At 43.3% G+C, this 17455-nt stretch overlaps 1 protein-coding gene across 13 annotated transcripts in view; it reads right to left on the bottom strand.

Moving 5' to 3' along the window:
• Positions 1–3407: 3407 nt before the first annotated feature.
• Positions 3408–17455, bottom strand: part of LOC121576587 (FERM domain-containing protein 4A-like) — a 242235-nt gene continuing 228187 nt past the window's right edge. For 7 of the 13 annotated variants that reach the window (XM_045223446.1, XM_045223448.1, XM_045223444.1 and 4 more), the window contains exons 17-24: positions 10253–10544; positions 10024–10080; positions 9649–9886; positions 9344–9505; positions 8846–9184; positions 8157–8728; positions 6117–6219; positions 3408–4191 (exon numbers count right to left, since the gene is read on the bottom strand). In XM_045223446.1, the coding sequence (XP_045079381.1) occupies positions 4089–4191; positions 6117–6219; positions 8157–8728; positions 8846–9184; positions 9344–9505; positions 9649–9886; positions 10024–10080; positions 10253–10544 (1866 nt within the window). In that variant the 3' untranslated portion in view covers positions 3408–4088. Of the gene's footprint in view, positions 4192–5475; positions 5548–6116; positions 6220–8156; positions 8729–8845; positions 9185–9343; positions 9506–9648; positions 9887–10023; positions 10081–10252; positions 10545–17455 lie in introns of all 13 variants that reach the window. The other 6 variants (XM_045223449.1, XM_045223447.1, XM_045223445.1 and 3 more) reach the window with 5 other exon arrangements.

Here is a 17455-nt window from a genome sequence, read left to right as displayed (position 1 = left end):
ACAGGGTCAGATTTTTGTGCAACCTTTAAACCATGTTTTATATGTTGTTGTTTTTTTAAGATTCAATGGAGGATATAAACCCTGTACAAAGCACATGTGAGAGAGACTGCAATTAATTGCTTTGTTTAGGTTTTTGTACACACAATAACGACTGTCCACACATACAGCATTACAACAATGTTAGGCAGAGGTTTCTTTTACCCAGTACAAAACCAGAAGGTATGCATTAATATATCTGTTTTACAATTTGCTTGTTGGTCTATGTGTTGGTCTATGTAAGCAAGAGGTATATGGAATCTATAAATTAAATGTAGGGGTTCAAGGGTATGGCTATAAGTTCTCGCTGTGTCACAGCCCTGTTACCATGGGATACGGTGATGGCCTCACTTACTAAACCAAGGTCAAAGTTCAGAGTTCATTCATGACATCATCTATACTGAACAAAAATCTAAATGCAACATGCAACAATTTCAACGATTTACTGAGTTACAGTTCATATAAGGAAATTAGTCAATTTAAATCAATTCATTAGGTCCTTCTCTATGAATTTCACATGACTGGGAATACAGATACGCATTTGTTGGTCACAGATACCTTCAAAAAAAGGTAGGAGCGTGGATCAGAAAACCAGTCAGTATCTGGTGTGACCACCATTTGCCTCATGCAGCGCGACACATCTCCTTCGCAAAGAGTTGAACAGGCTGTTGATTGTGGCCTTTGAATGTTGTCCCACTCCTCTTCAATGGCTGTGCGAAGTTGCTGGATATTGGCGGGAACTGGAACACTCTGTTGTACACGTTGATCCAGAGCATCCCAAACATGCTCAATGGGTGACATGTCTGGTGAGTATGCAGGCCATGGAAGAACTGGGACATATTCAGCTTCCAGAAATTGTGTACAGATCTTTGCGACATGGGCTGTGCATTGTCATGCTGAAACATGAGGTGATGGCAGCGGATGAATGGCACAACAATGGGCCTCAGGATCTCGTCACGGTATCTCTGTGCATTCAAATTGCCATCGATAAAATGCAATTGTGTTCGTTGTCCGTAGCTTATGCCTTCCCATACCATAACCCCACCGCCCCCATGGGGCACAATGTTTACAATGTTGACATCAGCAAACCGCTCGCCCACAAGACGCCATACAAGTGGGCTGCGGTTGTGAGGCCAGTTGGACGTACTGCCAAATTCTCTAAAACGATGTTGGAGGCGGCTTATCATAGAGAAATTAACATTAAATTCTCTGGCAACAGCTCTGGTGGACATTCCTGCATTCAGCATGCCAATTGCACGCTCCCTCAAAACTTGAAACATCTGTGGAATTGTGTGGTGTGACAACATTTTAGAGTGGCCTTTTATTGCCCCCAGCACAAGGTGCACCTGTGTAATCATCATGCTGTTTAATCAGCTTCTTAATATGCCACACTTGTCAGGTGGATGGTTTATCATGGCAAATGAGAAATGCTCACTAACAGGGATGTAAACAAATTTGTGCACACATTTTTAGAGAAATAAGCTTTTTGTGCATATGCAACATTTCTGGGAACTTTTATTTCAGCTCATGAAACATGGGACCAACACTTTACATGTTGCATTTATATTTTTGTTCAGTGTAGTAATAGAAGCACAATAATATACACACCCTGTTTGGTTCTGGGGTGACATGATTTCTATACTAGATGTGTGTGTGTGTGTGTTACTTTTTTATAGTAAGCCTGGATTTACTCTTACATCATGAATCTGTTGTTATGCAGATGTTCTTAATCCCCTTATACGTATCAAAAAGTCAGGAGGAGGAGAACTAGATGAAAACTGGTTCTGTATATTATAGGTCTATAGTCTTCGATTGAATACTTAAATTGCCATCTCTCTGATTGGTGTATAGACCTCTTCCTGCTGTTCATTTGGCTCTGGGAAGCAGGTTCTCTATACAGCAGACACTTCCTCTGCTAGACTAGGAACTGGCCCCTGTGGGATTTGTAGTTATATGGTTTGTAGTTTTAGTGAGTGGCTGTTTTCAGCAGGGGTGCAACTTTGGTTTTAGAAGTGGGAGGAACATTATTATTATTTTTAATTTTTTATCCTGTCGGATAAACACCCAAAACGGGGGGACAAAAATGCAATTTCAGAATGAGGGAAGGACATGTCCCCCCCGTCCCCAGTGAAAGTTGCGCCCCTGGTTTTCAGTGCTGGGTTAGAGTACAGACATAGATGGCACCACTGAGAAAATAGCGTGTGTGTGTGTTCTGACCGGTTGATAGGAGAGATGTTAGGCAGAGAGAGTATAGCCTGAGATAATGATCTGTACAAATGAGGACCCTCTAGAGTTTACAGGCCTCATGCCTTATCTAAATATTAACCCCCAAATATACTACATTGGTGTTTGAGACAATGACCAATCGTGGGGTTGGACAGACAGACAGACTGACAGACAGATTGACGTCACACAGACAGACTGGTCCTTAAACATGTGTTGCATCCCGTTTTTAACACAGGACTGCGCAGACAGTCAGGTATCAGATATCACAAAGCATGGAGTGTGTTTAACATCTCACCAATCTCATCATATGCACAGCTCGACTGTGAGGGAGGGGTGTGCCCTTCGCTACAGCTGTGTGATTGACAGCTCCATAGAGTGGGAGGCACACACAGCCCTAAACATCCAATCAGCTTTCACCTCTCATCAGGAAGTCAAATGAAGGGGTGGAGCTAGATGAAATAGACCACCGAAAGCCAGCAGATATGATTGGAAATAAACCCCCAAAACTAGTTTCACCCATCACAAACTAAAGAAATTGACTTTAAGCGAGAGATTCCTAGCATATTCTGGCTCTCCTGGATCCAAACCTTGAAGAAGTGTCTGTGGCCTGTGGCCTCCTGTCTGTCCCTGTCTGTCTCTGTTCTGGCTGTGCAGGGCCCCCAGTCCGTCTATAGTCTCCCAATACAGCTGAGCACAGTCCCCCAGTATAGTGGCAAAACATCCAAGTCCAGGAGCTCACTGCTCAGTAGCAGTGTGGATCGTCCCAGTACCAGAGACTAGTTGATCAGTGTGGCTGGCTGATGTACACTCCCAGTTCAGATGACTGACATCCCAGTTTATGTGCTTAGATCTCCCAGCAGGATCCCAGTAGAATTTACCAGTCTTTCAGTTCCTCTGGGGTGTAACTTCCAGTATGATAAACCAGTGTTCCCAGTGTGTCCATGGGACTGGTGCCATTGGTCAGTCAGGTGGATCTTTGGTTGTGGAATAGATAAGAGTTGGGATTGGGATTATGATTGTTGGGAATGTTTGTATGTTTGTCTTTAGTCTTTCAGATAATCTAGAATTCTCCAATAATCTGCTCTGCAGTTTTCCTAAAGGGTGAAAAATATTTGGAAGGTTTTCTGAAAAAGGGGTAAATTGAGTCTCTCTCAAGCAATATTTTCATTTTTTTTGTACAAAACGATACAGAGAGAAATAAACAAAAACATCAACAATGAAATGAACCTAGCAGATCAAGCGTACACACACACAGGGCCAGAACATGAGCCAAAACACATGGGAGAGGATTTAATCCTTCAGGTATCCTCTGATTGGCTGGCAACACACTGGGGTCAGGGGTCAGGGGTAGATATAAGTCAGGGCCTGAGGGTCTGAGTGCAGTCTGGGCAGGGGTGTGTGTGTGTGTGTGTGTGTGTGTGTGTGTGTGTGTGTGTGCTCTTACCCCCCTCCCCCCTTTCCCACTCCTGGGCTCCCTGGGGCTCAGACTGAAGCAGGGTCAGGGATTAAAGGTCAGCGTTCACGGTCAGAGTTCACGATCGTTCAGCGGCTCTGTTTGGCTGTTCCAAAGCAATAGTCCTGCCCAGTTGGGCGTGTCCGTCCTATTACCCCCAAGCTTAGCCAAGCTCGATATGCACATAGAATGATAAAGGAAAAGACGGAAGAAGGGAGGGATGGATAAGGGTTTCCTGTCCATGATAAGGCCAGTCTAGTCAGGGCTGGAGGAGAGGTTGGTGGGGGCAGTAAGGGTCAGTATTGAGCGTCAGTAAGGATCAGTGTTGAGGATCAGTAAGGGTCAGTGTTGAGGGTCAGTAAGGGTCAGTAGGTCAGACCAGGGTTCCAGGTTTGGCCTTGTCGTGTCCGTACCACTGGACATCTGCCAGCTCTGAACACAGAGGACTGCTGAGAAAACAACTATCATTGAATGACCTGCAGAGAGAGAGAGAGAGAGAGAGAGAGAGAGAGAGAGAGAGAGAGAGAGAGAGAGAGAGAGAGAGAGAGAAAATTCCATTTTTAATTATGGAAATACAGAAGTTATTGTTTTCTTCGCTTAGTAAAACTGTTGGGCACTTCTTCGTCGAGGGGAGATCTGAAACAAGGACTCTAACTCACCCTTATGATCAATGAACTTGATTGGTTTGTGTCGTTTTGGTCTCATTGCTTTGATGGTTACTTTCTTTGTCTAGACCTAAAGCTTTTGTGAAAACGACGTGCACAATCCATAAGGCCTTTACCTCTTTTCAGGCCTCATTTCAAACTGATCAATCACTCCTCCTATATCGCTGTCTCTATGGCAACTCACATGTCCTGTTAGTGTCCTAGTCTAAAACTACAGTAGGTGACTAGAGTGCATTTCTGTTTCTCCGCATTTCTGTTTCTCTACCTGCAGTGTCCATTCGTTCACTCCCCTTCATGGTTTTAGAATGAATGAACTGGTATTATGGTGGATACTGAGAGCACACGCCAGGGAGAAGTCAACAGTGAGAAACGCTATTGAGTTGACCAAGTTCAATCAGAGCTGGTAATAGAGTAAAGTAGTGAGGGTTAGGATTTACTGTAGTAATAATAATAATAATAATACATTAGATTTGTAAAGTGCTTTTAATTCTAAAAGAATAATCTCAAATTGCATAAAATAAAAGTTAAAATATATTTTAAAAATTACCAAAGCAAATCTATATATAACCATATCATAAAAGCAACAATCAAAGTCTAGGAGGAAGGGTAGGCCAGCCAATAAAGATGAGTCTTAAGGCCTGCTTTAGAGAGCAGCCACAAACAGTATCAGCCACACACAGCAGACATGCAGAGTCCAGTTACAGCCATAGAAACAGAGCAGATAGAACAGACACCATTCCCAAACCTGCTATTAGAACCGATTAGAAACGGGAAGAGCCTATTCAACTCAGCAGTTGGTACGAGACTAAGAATCTACACCTTTGATCTAGTTCAGGTTCTGTTTCTACATATCTAGTCATATCTATTTCTATGCCCCTGATCTATTTCAGTTTCTGTTTCTATGTCTCTGGTCTAGGTGTCAGGATTTATTCTATAGAGTGTGTTTCTATGTCCTGGAAGTCTAGTAGTGTCCAGACAGACAGTATGGGTTGTTTCTATGGTCTATGGTTCTAGATTGATGTTCTGTAGTTCTCTGGTATATTTGTTGTGTTTCTAGGTCTGTGTTCTGGGAGAGTCCTGGCAGACAGACAGTACCTCTATGCATCAGAGCTGGGCTGAGGGGGAGACTGACACACGTCTTCAGTAGGAGAGCTGTCTGCTGTACCGCTAAACCAGGAAACACACACAGACAGACAGACAGCAGAGAGGTTAGTACAGGAGGAGAAGGAGTGAGAGGGAGAGAGGGAGAGAGATGAAGAGGGATGGAATGAGAAGGAAAAATAGAGAAGAGTGAAAGAGTGAAAGAGAGGACAGATAAGTTAACAAATCACTCTGGCGTAATTAGTGTGAGGGTGAGAGTTAGAACAAAGTCAAGTTCAAGTCCTTCAGGAAGACAAGACAGCCGTGTGATCAGTAGCTAGACAGAGTCCCGTGCTGCAGAAGGACAAAAGTTGGGTGTAGGTTGGGGGTTGGTAAGGCAGAGGTTATAGAGGTTGTAAAGAGAAGCGTATGCTGAAGATGCTTTGAGAGGATGCAGATTCTGTCCTGTGAATTGCAATACAGGAACCAGAGACTTTAACCTTTACCCTTTAACCCAGGGTTAAATGTCAAATAGGATTAGGATCCTGAGTGCCTGGTCATTATCCCCAAACACGTTATATTTATCTCTGTGTGTGCATGTGTGTGTGTGTGTGTGCAGTTTGTCTGTGTGTGTGTCGTGTGCGTGTGTGTCTTACCCGCTCTGCCAGTTGAGGATGTGTTGTGGGCTGCAGGGGGGCGTGGGTGTGGCGGCCTGTTCACTGGAGGGAGTCACACTCCTCGGGCTGTGAGGGGACGCTGCTGTACAGAGAGACACACAGTTATATACACAGTTATGTTACACACAAACACACACACACACACACACACACACACACACACACAGGTCAATAGGTGGTTAAGGCCTGTGTTATCCCAGCTATGCCCCAGATAAAAGTGGAGGTGTGGCCACTGTGACTAACGAGCTCCATTTGGTTCAGGGATCGCTTTACACTCATTCACACACACTCTCCTAAACATCGGCCAATCGCCCCTACACAAAGGTCTCGTTGACGCAGTAGGCAGTGAGTTAGTCTCATAATCTGAAGGTTGTGAGTTCGAGACTCACGCGGGCCATGGAATGTTCTTTCATTTACATTTTCATGAACTAACTATTCTGTAAAGAATATACAGTACCAGTCAAAAGTTTGGACACACCTACTCATTCAAGGGTTTTTCCATATTTTTACTATTTTCTACATTGTAGAATAATAGTGAACACATCAAAACTATTAAATAACACATATGGAATCATGTAGTAATCAAAGTGTTAAACAAATCAAAATAATTTTTATATTTGAGATTCTTCAAAGTAGCCACCCTTTGCCTTGATGACAGCTTTGCACACTCTTGCCATTCTCTCAACCAGCTTCACGCGGAATGCTTTTCCAACAGTCTTGAAGGAGTTCCCACATATGCTGAGCATTTGTTGGCCGCTCTTCCTTCACTCTGCGGTCAAACTCATCCCAAACCATCTCAATTTGGTTGAGATCGGGTGATTGTGGAGGCCAGGTCATCTGATGCAGCACTTCATCACTCTCCTTGGTCAAATAGCCCTTACACAGCCTGGAGGTGAGTTTTGGGTCATTGTCCTGTTGAAAAACAAATTATAGTCCCACAAAGCGCAAACCAGATGGGATGGCGTATTGCTGCAGAATGCTGTGGTAGCCATGCTGGTTAAGTGTGCCTTGAATTCTAAATAAATCACTGACAGTGTCACCAGCAAAGCACCCCCACACCATCACACCTCCTCCTCTATTCTTCACGGTGGGAACCACAAATGCGGAGATCATCCATTCACCTACTCTGCGTCTCACAAAGACACGGCGGTTGGAACCAAAATTCTCAAATTTGGACTCATCAGACCAAAGGACAGATTTCCACTGGTCTAACGTCCATTGTCGTGGGTCTAACGTCCATTGTCGTGTTTCTTGGCCCAAGCAAGTCTCTTTATATTATTGGTGTCCTTGAGTAGTGGTTTCTTAGCAGCAATTCAACCATGAAGGCCTGATTCATGGAGTCACCTCTGAACAGTTGATGTTGAGATGTGTCTGTTACTTGAACTCTGTGAAACATCTATTTGGGCTGCAATCTGAGGTGCAGTTAACTCTACTGAACTTCTCCTCTGCAGCAGAGGTAACTCTGGGTCTTCCTTTCCTGTGATGGTCCTCATGAGAGCCAGTTTCATCATAGCGCTTGATGGTTTTTGCAACTGCACTTGAAGAATTTTTCAAAGTTCTTGAAATTTTCCAGATTGACTGATCTTCATGGACTGTCATTTCTCTTTGCTTATTTGAGCTGTTCTTGCCATAATATGGACTTGGTCTTTTACCAAATAGGGCTATCTTCTGTATACCACCCCTACCTTGTCACAACACAACTGATTGGCTCAAACGCATTAAGAAGGAAAGAAATTCCACAAATTAACTTTTAACAAGGCACACCTGTTAATTGAAATGCATTCCAGGTGACTACCTAATGAAGCTGGTTGAGAGAATGCCAAGAGTGTGCAAAGCTGTCATCAAGGCAAAGGGTGGCTACCCTGGAATGAGTAGGTGTGTCCTAACTTTTGACTGGTACTGTATACATTTTTTATCTAACCTTAACACTGCCTGACCCAATCAAAACTCTAACTATCTTACCAAATTCAAGCTTAGCTTAGAACATAAACGTGTCTACGTGTGTGTGTTGTCACCCACCTGGTGATCTCTTGGCGAGCGTCCCCACCCTGCTCCCTCGTCCAGGTCCCAGCGTGCCTTGCAGCGAGCCACTGTCCGACGTGTTGGAGCCGGAGTGACTCCTCTCCTTTACACTGCCCGAAGAGCGCTGGTACCAACACCTCAACTCGTCCGACACCACCGCCCTCCCCCCTCCTCCCCCCTCTCGCCCCAGTGAGGGAGTCCGTACAATCTGGGAGCGGGACGGGGTGAGTCTGCCGCTCCCCTCTCCCCCCTCCTCGCCCCCCCAGGTCTCCTTGTAGAGGCCCCCGGCTGTGTAGGAACTGGAGGTTTTGAACTGGGCCTTGACGCTGTAGTGGCCCTCCTGGTCACTCTCCAGGCTGCGCACCACCACTGGGTTGGGGCTGCCCTCTACGTACAGGGGGTACTCTTTAATCCTGTACTGGGATGAGGGTTGGCTCTGGCTGTGGAGGTACACCCCGTGGTGCCCTGACCCAGTCCCTGCTCCCCCTGTACCACCGCACCCTGAACCGTTCTTGGCTGCCAGGTTGGGCATGGAGCCAGAGTTAGAGGAACCAAGGTGACCTGCAGACCTGGAGAGAGAGAGAGAGGAGGTTAACATACACATTAAACATAGAAAGAAATCCTCCAAGGATTGCTAAACAAGCCCAAAGTAAGTCTGTGGACACACCCAGCTCTGCTGCACTAACCTGTGCCTCTGTCTCTGTCTCTGTCTGGCTTTGGAGGGGGAGTCCTCTCCTAAGGTGGAGTAGTTTGGGTTGGAGCCTGGGGCTCCCCCAGGGTAGTAGTGTTCTGAGCTGCTCTGGGAGGTACAGGACGAACAGTCGTCCAGCGGGTCCGAGCCGTTGGAGCTGCGTGTACCCGGGACCAGGAAGATGTCTGGGCTGCCCAGGGCTCCCAGGGTGTGTGTGTGAGTGTGTGTGTCGGGGTCGGAGGCCAGCAGCTTGCCCTGAGATTCCAGGCTGGAGCTGCGGTTCCTAAAGTGCTGAACCAGACTGTGCAGATGGGTGGGACTGATGTCCACAGACCTGGTGGAGGGAGAGAGATGGAGAGAGGGAGGGCGAGAGATGGAGAGAGGAAGGGAGAGATGGAGAGAGAGGTTACAGTATGGTTGTGGCTTTGACCTAGTGAGGTGACCGTAGTGCGGTAGTTTTCTGAAGTTTATTCCGAGGTTATCTTGTGGTTACCTGGTTGAGTGTACGTAGTGAGGGGTCCTGGTCCTCAGGTCGGGGGTGGAGGGCATGCTAGATTGGGAGCTCCAGTGAGGAACACTCCTGATGGGGCTACTCTGCAGAGAGTTACTGCCTCCTGCCTCCGCACAACTACCAGAGCCGGGAAACCGCCTGTGACTGGCCAGGGAGAGACAGAGCACTTAGAAAACCTTAACATTACTATTGCTATCTTCTAATCATTATACTATCATTCAACAAACTATCACATGCCCCACGACCCCAGTATAGATCTATCGTCATGGAAACAGAGTTGACCTCACCTGGAGTGTGAGGAGCGTTTCTTGACCCTCTCATAGGGTTCGTCCAGCGAGGACTCACTCCACATCTTGGGTTTGATGGGGGACTTGTCGTATTCGGAGCGGGAGTAGTGCAGGTGGCTGAGGCCATCTAGAGACTGGGGGGGAGGGGGCCGGCTGTGAGAGGGAGGCCGGGGAGGTAGGCCCTTATGGGGAGACGCTGCCGGAGAGTAGGTGGGGGTCCCTGTCACCTGGGGGTCATCTGATAGAGAGAGAGAAGGTCATAGGGATTGGTTAGATTGATTGATCACTGATTATTCCCAATTAGAAAGGCACTGATGAACTTTCTGATTTATTCTAGTGCAAGAGAGAGTGAGAGATAGAGAGAGGCAGACATACCGTCGTCTAGGACCAGAGCATCAGACAGAGAGCTGTCCTCTGAGCCGATGTTGGCCTCTGTGGGAGAGAAGAACAGAGTAAAACACTTTTACTATGGCACTGGTTGGGGTGAAGTAGGTGTGCTTCAATTCATGTTCATGAGCACTTCTTGCCATGTGTCTTTGTGTGTATGTGAGTGTGCGTGTGTGTGTGAATGTAAATGTGTGATTGTGTGTGTGCCTGGTCTCACCCTCTTTATTACGCGATGTGGTTCTTATAAGCGATTCTCTCAGCATGTGTGTAGTCTCACCCTCTATGATAAGCGAAGCGCGTTGCGTGGGTTTCTTCCCAGAGCGGACACGGTGTTCGTTGATGGCGTTCTCTATCTCCTGGAGTTTCTTCAGCGCGTTCAGGTACGACGTCTTCCTCTGTTTTTTCAGCTTCTTACTGCTCACATGCGGATCACTGGCCAGACGCCTTGCAGCCTCCGTGATCTGGGATTGGATGGCAAACTCCCTCTCTAGACGTTCTAGCTCCTCCTCCTGTTGAGAGAGAGATAGACACAAAGGTTAGGAAGTGTGACACATGCACACACAAACAAACACACTCACACACAAGTGATGACACACACGCACACACACTCAGACACACATACTCAGACATGAGTCACTCACATCCACCAGTAACTTAAAGCATGTTCCCAGGCCAGCACAAACACAATGAGGAAACCATCTATCTTCATTCCTCCCCCACATTTTCCCAGCCCTGCCTCTCCTCCCATGAGAATCCCTAAAACACCCCCAGCTCCCCCTAACACTCCCCCCTCACCTCCACCCCATCCCCCAGCCTTGGCTAGCTTCCTCCGAGACCCCCGTTCTCCCCAAAACACCCCCGACTTTCCCTATCCCTTACCTCATCTCCACCACCTCACCTCCCTCCTCCTCACCGTCTCCTATGAGACCCCATGTTCGCCCTACAACACCCCCCAACTCCCCCTAACCATAACCAACAGCCCCCTAACCATAACCAACATCCCCCTAACCATAACACCTAGCCCCCTAACCATAACCAATATCCCCCTAACCATAACACCTAGCCCCCTAACCATAACCAACATCCCCCTAACCATAACACCTAGCCCCCTAACCATAACCAACATCCCCTAACCATAACACCTAGCCCCCTAACCATAACCAACATCCCCCTAACCATAACACCTAGCCCCTAACCATAACCAACATCCCCCTAACCATAACACCCAGCCCCCTAACCATAACCAACATCCCCCTAACCATAACACCTAGCCCCCTAACCATAACCAACATCCCCCTAACCATAACACCTAGCCCCCTAACCATAACCAACATCCCCCTAACCATAACACCTAGCCCCCTAACCATAACCAACATCCCCCTAACCATAACACCTAGACCCCTAACCATAACCAACAACTCAATAACAGCAGAGAGCAGATCATGACCCAACAGCAACAGTATTTCATCTCATGAGGACCATTAGGACTTAGTGTTTCTGTACGTTCTACAGGGACTAGTGAGGCAAGACTAGTTAACAGACAGAAAACAGAGACTATTTCAGACAGACAGCTTTTCAACTCGCTCTCACACGGCTCTACGCATGGACGCATACAAGCACACACATGCCTGTGCATGTATGCATCCATGTGTGGGTGACCTTATGTTCAGGGCAGGGGTTCAAAAAAACAGAACAGAACCGTAAATGTGTTCACAGCTCACAGAGATAGAGAGGTAAAGCCAGTAGACTTGTTTCACACACACGCAGGTCAACATCCCCCAAGACTACCTCAGCCTGGAGGAATCCCTCTCACTAACAATCTCTACATCCTCCTGCCAAAATAACTGTGTGTGTGTGTGTGTTCTGAGGTAACAAGGTTAGAAAAGTTTAAAACCTGAGACATCTTTCTGCAAGCCTCGCGGTTTCATAATGCTGTGACCCTGGATTCGTTTCAATGCATACAATCCAAGACACAATATACACACACACACTCTTTCTTTCTCTCTCTCCCACTATCACCACTTCCTGCGGTACGGAACAGACAAGCTATTTTTAGTCAACCCTGAAGCAGTGGAAAATCTACTAAGGCACAAATAGAAGAACAGACAGAAAGATTCAGAAATAGAAGAAGAGAATAATAGAGAGAAAGAGGGATTGAGGATGACTGCAAACCAACTTCTAAGCAGATCCAAGACTTCTCGAAGTGCTGGCTTGGCCACTGCCCCAGTTACTCTTCTGCTTCAACCAATGATCTAAGATCAGTTCTCCATCCCAAGTCTAACCATTTCCTGGTTGCTAAAATTAAAATAGTTCACCTAATTTCAGTTTATGTGACAAAACAAGCAAGTATAGTGTAGAGAATCAATGTACCATCTAAACCGCTGTGAAGTATATATTCTATAACCAAAGATATTGTATTTTTTTTTTGGGGGGGTAGATCAGCGTTAATATTGCAGATAGATTGTAACTTCCATCAATGTAATCGTCTGCATCACTTCCAATCCCTCATTTTTTTTTTTTATGCCATTCAAAAGTTTGGGGTCACATAGAAATGTTCTTGTTTTCCATGAAAACATACATGAAATTAGTTTGAATATGAAATATAGCAAAATGAATAGGAAATGTAGTCATTGACAAGGTTAGAAATAATGATTTTTAAATAATGATTTTTAATAGAAATAATAATTGTGTCCTTCAAACTTTGCTTTCGTCAAAGAATCCTCCATTTGCAGCAATTACATCCTTGCAGACCTTTGGCATTCTAGTTGTCAATTTGTTGAGGTAATCTGAAGAGATTTCACCCCATGGTTCCTGAAGCACCTCCCACAAGTTGGATTGGCTTGAAGGGCACTTCTTACGTACCATATGGTCAAGCTGCTCCCACAACAGCTCAATAGGGTTGAGATCCGGTGACCGTGCTGGCCACTCCATCCTTTTTACGCTGCTGCTACTCTGTTAAGTATTTATGCATAGTCACTTTAACTCTACCCACATGTACATATTACCTCAACTACCTCAACTAGCCGGTGCCCCCGCACATTGACTATGCAACGGTACCCCCCTGTATATATAGCCTCCCTACTGTCACTTTATTTTACTTCTGCTCTTTTTTTCTCAACACTTTTTTGTTGTTGTTTTATTCTTACTTTTTTGTTTAAAATAAATGCACTGTTGGTTAAGGGCTGTAAGTAAGCATTTCACTGTAATGTCTGCACCTGTTGTATTCGGCGCATGTGACCAATACAATTTGATTTGATTTGATTTGATTTGATTATAGACAGAATACCAGCTGACTGCTTCTTCCCTAAATAGTTATTGCATTGTTTGGAGCTGTGCTTGGGTCATTGTCCTGTTTTAGGAGGAAATGGGCTCCAATCAAGCGCCGTCCACAGGGTATGGCATGGCGTTGCAAAATGGAGTGTTATCCTTCCTTCTTCCAGATCCCGTTTATCCTGTACAAATCTCCCACTTTACCACCACCAAAGCACCCCCAGACCATCACATTGCCTCCACCAATCTTCCTCTGTCCAGTGTTCTTTTGCCCATCTTAATCTTTTATTTTTATTGGCCAGTCTGAGATATGGCTATGCCTGGAAGGTCAGCATCCCGGAGTCGCCTCTTCACTGCTGAGGTTGAGACTGTTGTTTTGCGGGTACTATTTAATGAAGCTGCCAGTTGAGGACCTGTGAGGATCTGCTTTCTCAAACTAGACACTCTAATGTATTTGTCCTCTTGCTCAGTTGTGCACTGGGGCCTCCCACTCCTCTTTCTATTCTCAAGAAGGTTCGTTTTATTGCTTCTTTAATCAGCACAACAGTTTTCAGCTGTGCTAACATAATTGCAAAAGGGTTTTCTAATGATCAATTAGCCTTTTAAAATTATAAACTTGGATTAGCAAACACAATGTGCCATTGCAACACAGGACTGATGGTTGCTGATGATGTGCCTCTGTACGCCTATGTAGATATTCCATAAAAAATCAGCCGTTTCCAGCTACAATAGCCATTTACAACATTAACAATGTCTACACTATATTTCTGTTCAATTTGATGTTATTTTAATGGACTATTTTTTTTAGAAATTGTGGTTGCCACTGGGATGGCACGGTCCAAGAAGTAGGGAAGTGTGGCTAAGATGCAGAAGGTACATCTTTCTCCAAAATGCAATCTCTCCCGACATTTCGTGCACATTTATCATTGTGTGAATTGTTTGCCCTTGTTAGTGTCTATCAATTCCCTTTACATATCACCATTAGTACATTTACTGTTAATTCCCATAATTTCTAATCTACAATGCTAGTTTGGTTATGGTAATTTCTGTTAATGCATTCAATATATTATTATTACAGTCATTTACCGTTCTCATTGTTGGAGTGGACACGTTGTTTGCAGAGCTCACAACCTATGCTACACTTGTGAGAAACAAGTTTGGGTTTATTTAATTCCATTTACGAGTTTTGTCAATTTTTTCATTGTCTTTTGTTTGGAGCGCTCCTGTCAATGTTGAGTAAGGACATGCACCTGATTACGCATATAAAAGTAGACCTAGGCTACCTGACCTGCACACAAATGTAGGCCTATAAATGTTCCCATTTGGGGATGTATGATAACATTTCTGATTGTCTTAACACCACCACTAACTGTGCTCTTTCACAAAAGCTCACAACCTATAACCTATATACTTATTATGGACACAGTATGCCTTACATTATTAGTTATCTTGTTGTTATTAGTTGTTGTTAGTTGTTATTAGTCCCACCCTTCAGCTCCATTCAACACCTCCCATCTATCTCTTAACACCATCCATATTGGATTTCTATTTGACATATATTTTTCAACTGTACTGTGATGTTTCACAAAAGTTCTGAACCCTTCTATTCTCATTGTTTCTACAGATATTTGTTTTTGCTAAAAGTATTATTATATTATTGATCGATTGACTATGACTTTTCAGATCACCCAGTAGTGCTATCTGCAAGGTTAGCTCAAGGTAAATATTGCAATCCTTCAGCCATTCCTGGACCTGTGACCAAAAACAAGCTACAAATGGAGAGTATCAAAACAAACTATCTAATGATTCTGTCTCTTCGCAGCAAAATCTGCAGAGCTGGGAATATTGTATCCCCCATATAAATAACATTCTATTGGTATCAATAATTTTGTATAATAATTGAAACTGAAAAATTCTAAGTTTTGAATCCGGCGTCGTTTTGCGTATCAGTTCATAAACACTATGCCATGGAATCGGTACGTCAAAAATCTCTATCCTTTGGTCCTTGAATGAAACTGGTATACTTTTTTATTCATCACAATTTTCTTTAACCAATTATGTTATTTAATGTAGTGCCGACAGACAAGTTCCTTACTTTTTCCCCCTTCCACTTTCCTTTTCCATTTTTGCGGTAATGATGCAATTATTTGGTTGTTATTTTGGGTAGAGCAGACATTTTCATATGCTTTTGTTAGCTGCATGTGTGACATAACTCCACCAGTCCTACCTATGATATTATTTACGAAGATTATACCTTTTTTAAAAAAAAATTCAAAAAATATAGTTATTTTTTATCAATTAGTATATTTGAGTTTAACCACAATATTTGTTGCATTATTTGTTCTGTCGTTTCTGGAGCTGAACTTTCTATGGCTTGTTTTAGAAATAGTGATATTTGGGAGATTATTCCCTTTTCAAATAACTGAAAGTGAGAGGTTGTAATCTGAATAAAGGGAAAAAGGCCATTCTTGAACATGGGGTGAGACAATCTTACTAATTTGCAAGATAACCAGTTCGGATTTAAGTATAACTTTTGTATGACTGAAGCTTTTAGTGATAGGTCTAATGCTTTAATATTTAATAATTTCTGTCCTCCGAATTCATATTTATTATACAAATAGGCTTGCCGTTCCAAATAAAATGGAATAATTTTTTCTCATATAATTTAAAAAACTGTTCGCTAGACCATAAGCAAATAGGTAAACTTGGATAATACTAAAGAGTTAATCAGGGTGATTTTTCCACAAATAGACAGGTATTTTCCTTTCCATGGTAGCAAGATCTTATCTATTTTTGCTAACTTTCTATTAAAATTGATTGGGAGTGAGATCATTTATTTCATTTGGGATATGTATTCCGAGTATATCCACATCACCATCAGACCATTTTATTGGTAAACTACATGGTAATGTAAAAATTGTATTTTTTAGTGATCCAATACGTAATATAGTACATTTATCATAATTTGGTTGTAATCCACAGAGGTTAGAAAATGTATCTAGATCCTCTATGAGGCTGTGGAGGGATTCAAGTTGTGGATTTAAATAAAACATGAATCATCAGCGTACAATGAGACCTTTGTTTTTAAGCCCTGGATTTCTAATCCCTTGATATTATTGTTGGATCTGATTTTTAATAGCTAACATTTCGATGGCCATAAAAAATAGATATGCCGATAGTGGACAACCTTGTTTTACTCCTCTTTACAGTTTAAAACTTTTGGAGAAAAAGTCATTTACTATTTTACACCTAGGGTTACTATACATGATTTTAACCCATTTTATAAGAGATTCTCCTAAATTGAAATGCTCCAGGCATTTATATATAAACTCCAGTCGTACTTTATCAAATGCCTTTTCAAAGTCTGCTATGAATAGCAGGCCTGGTTTCCCAGATTTTTCATAGTGTTCTTTTGTTTCCAGTACTTGCCTTATATTATCTCCAATGTATCGCCCAAGTAAAAAACATGTCTGATTAGAATGAATACTGTCTGACAATACCTTTTTAATTCTATGCGCTATACATTTTGCTAGAATTGTTGCATCACAACACTGAAGTGTAAGGGGCCTCCAATTTTTAAAATGGCCTGGATCTTTATATTTCCCACTTGTATCCTGTTTCAGTAATAATGAAATCAGACCATCTTATTGAGTGTCTGATAATCTACCATTTACATAGGAGTGGTTAAAACATGCTAATAACGGTCCTCTGAGTATATCAAGAAAGGTTTGGTATACCTCGACTGGTATGCCATCCAACCCTGGAGTTTTCCCAGACTCAAAGTATTTAATTGTATCCAGAAGATCCTCCTCTGTAATTCCACCTTCACATGAGTATTTCTGTATGGCTGTTAATTTGACATTATCAATTGAAAAAAATCCCTACAATTAGCTTCAGTTAGAGGAGATGGAGGCGACTGAAACGAAAACATATGCTTAAAGTACTTTGCGTCCTCCTTTAAAATATAATTTGGTGAATCATGGGTGACTCCGTCATTTGTAACCAGTTTCAGTAAATTATTTTTGGTAGCATTTCTATGTTGAAGATTAAAAAATAATTTGGTGCATTTTTCCCCATATTCCATCCAGCTTGCTTTATTTTATTTGCTGTACCTATGTTATGTCGGAAAAAAACAGTTATAAATTCCTCT

The sequence above is a fragment of the Coregonus clupeaformis genome, chromosome 11, assembly GCF_020615455.1.
Source record: "Coregonus clupeaformis isolate EN_2021a chromosome 11, ASM2061545v1, whole genome shotgun sequence".
In the NCBI taxonomy this organism is placed as follows: Eukaryota; Metazoa; Chordata; class Actinopteri; order Salmoniformes; family Salmonidae; genus Coregonus; species Coregonus clupeaformis.
Note: the sequence above shows the minus strand (reverse complement) of the source record. Positions and strands in the feature narration are given on the sequence as shown.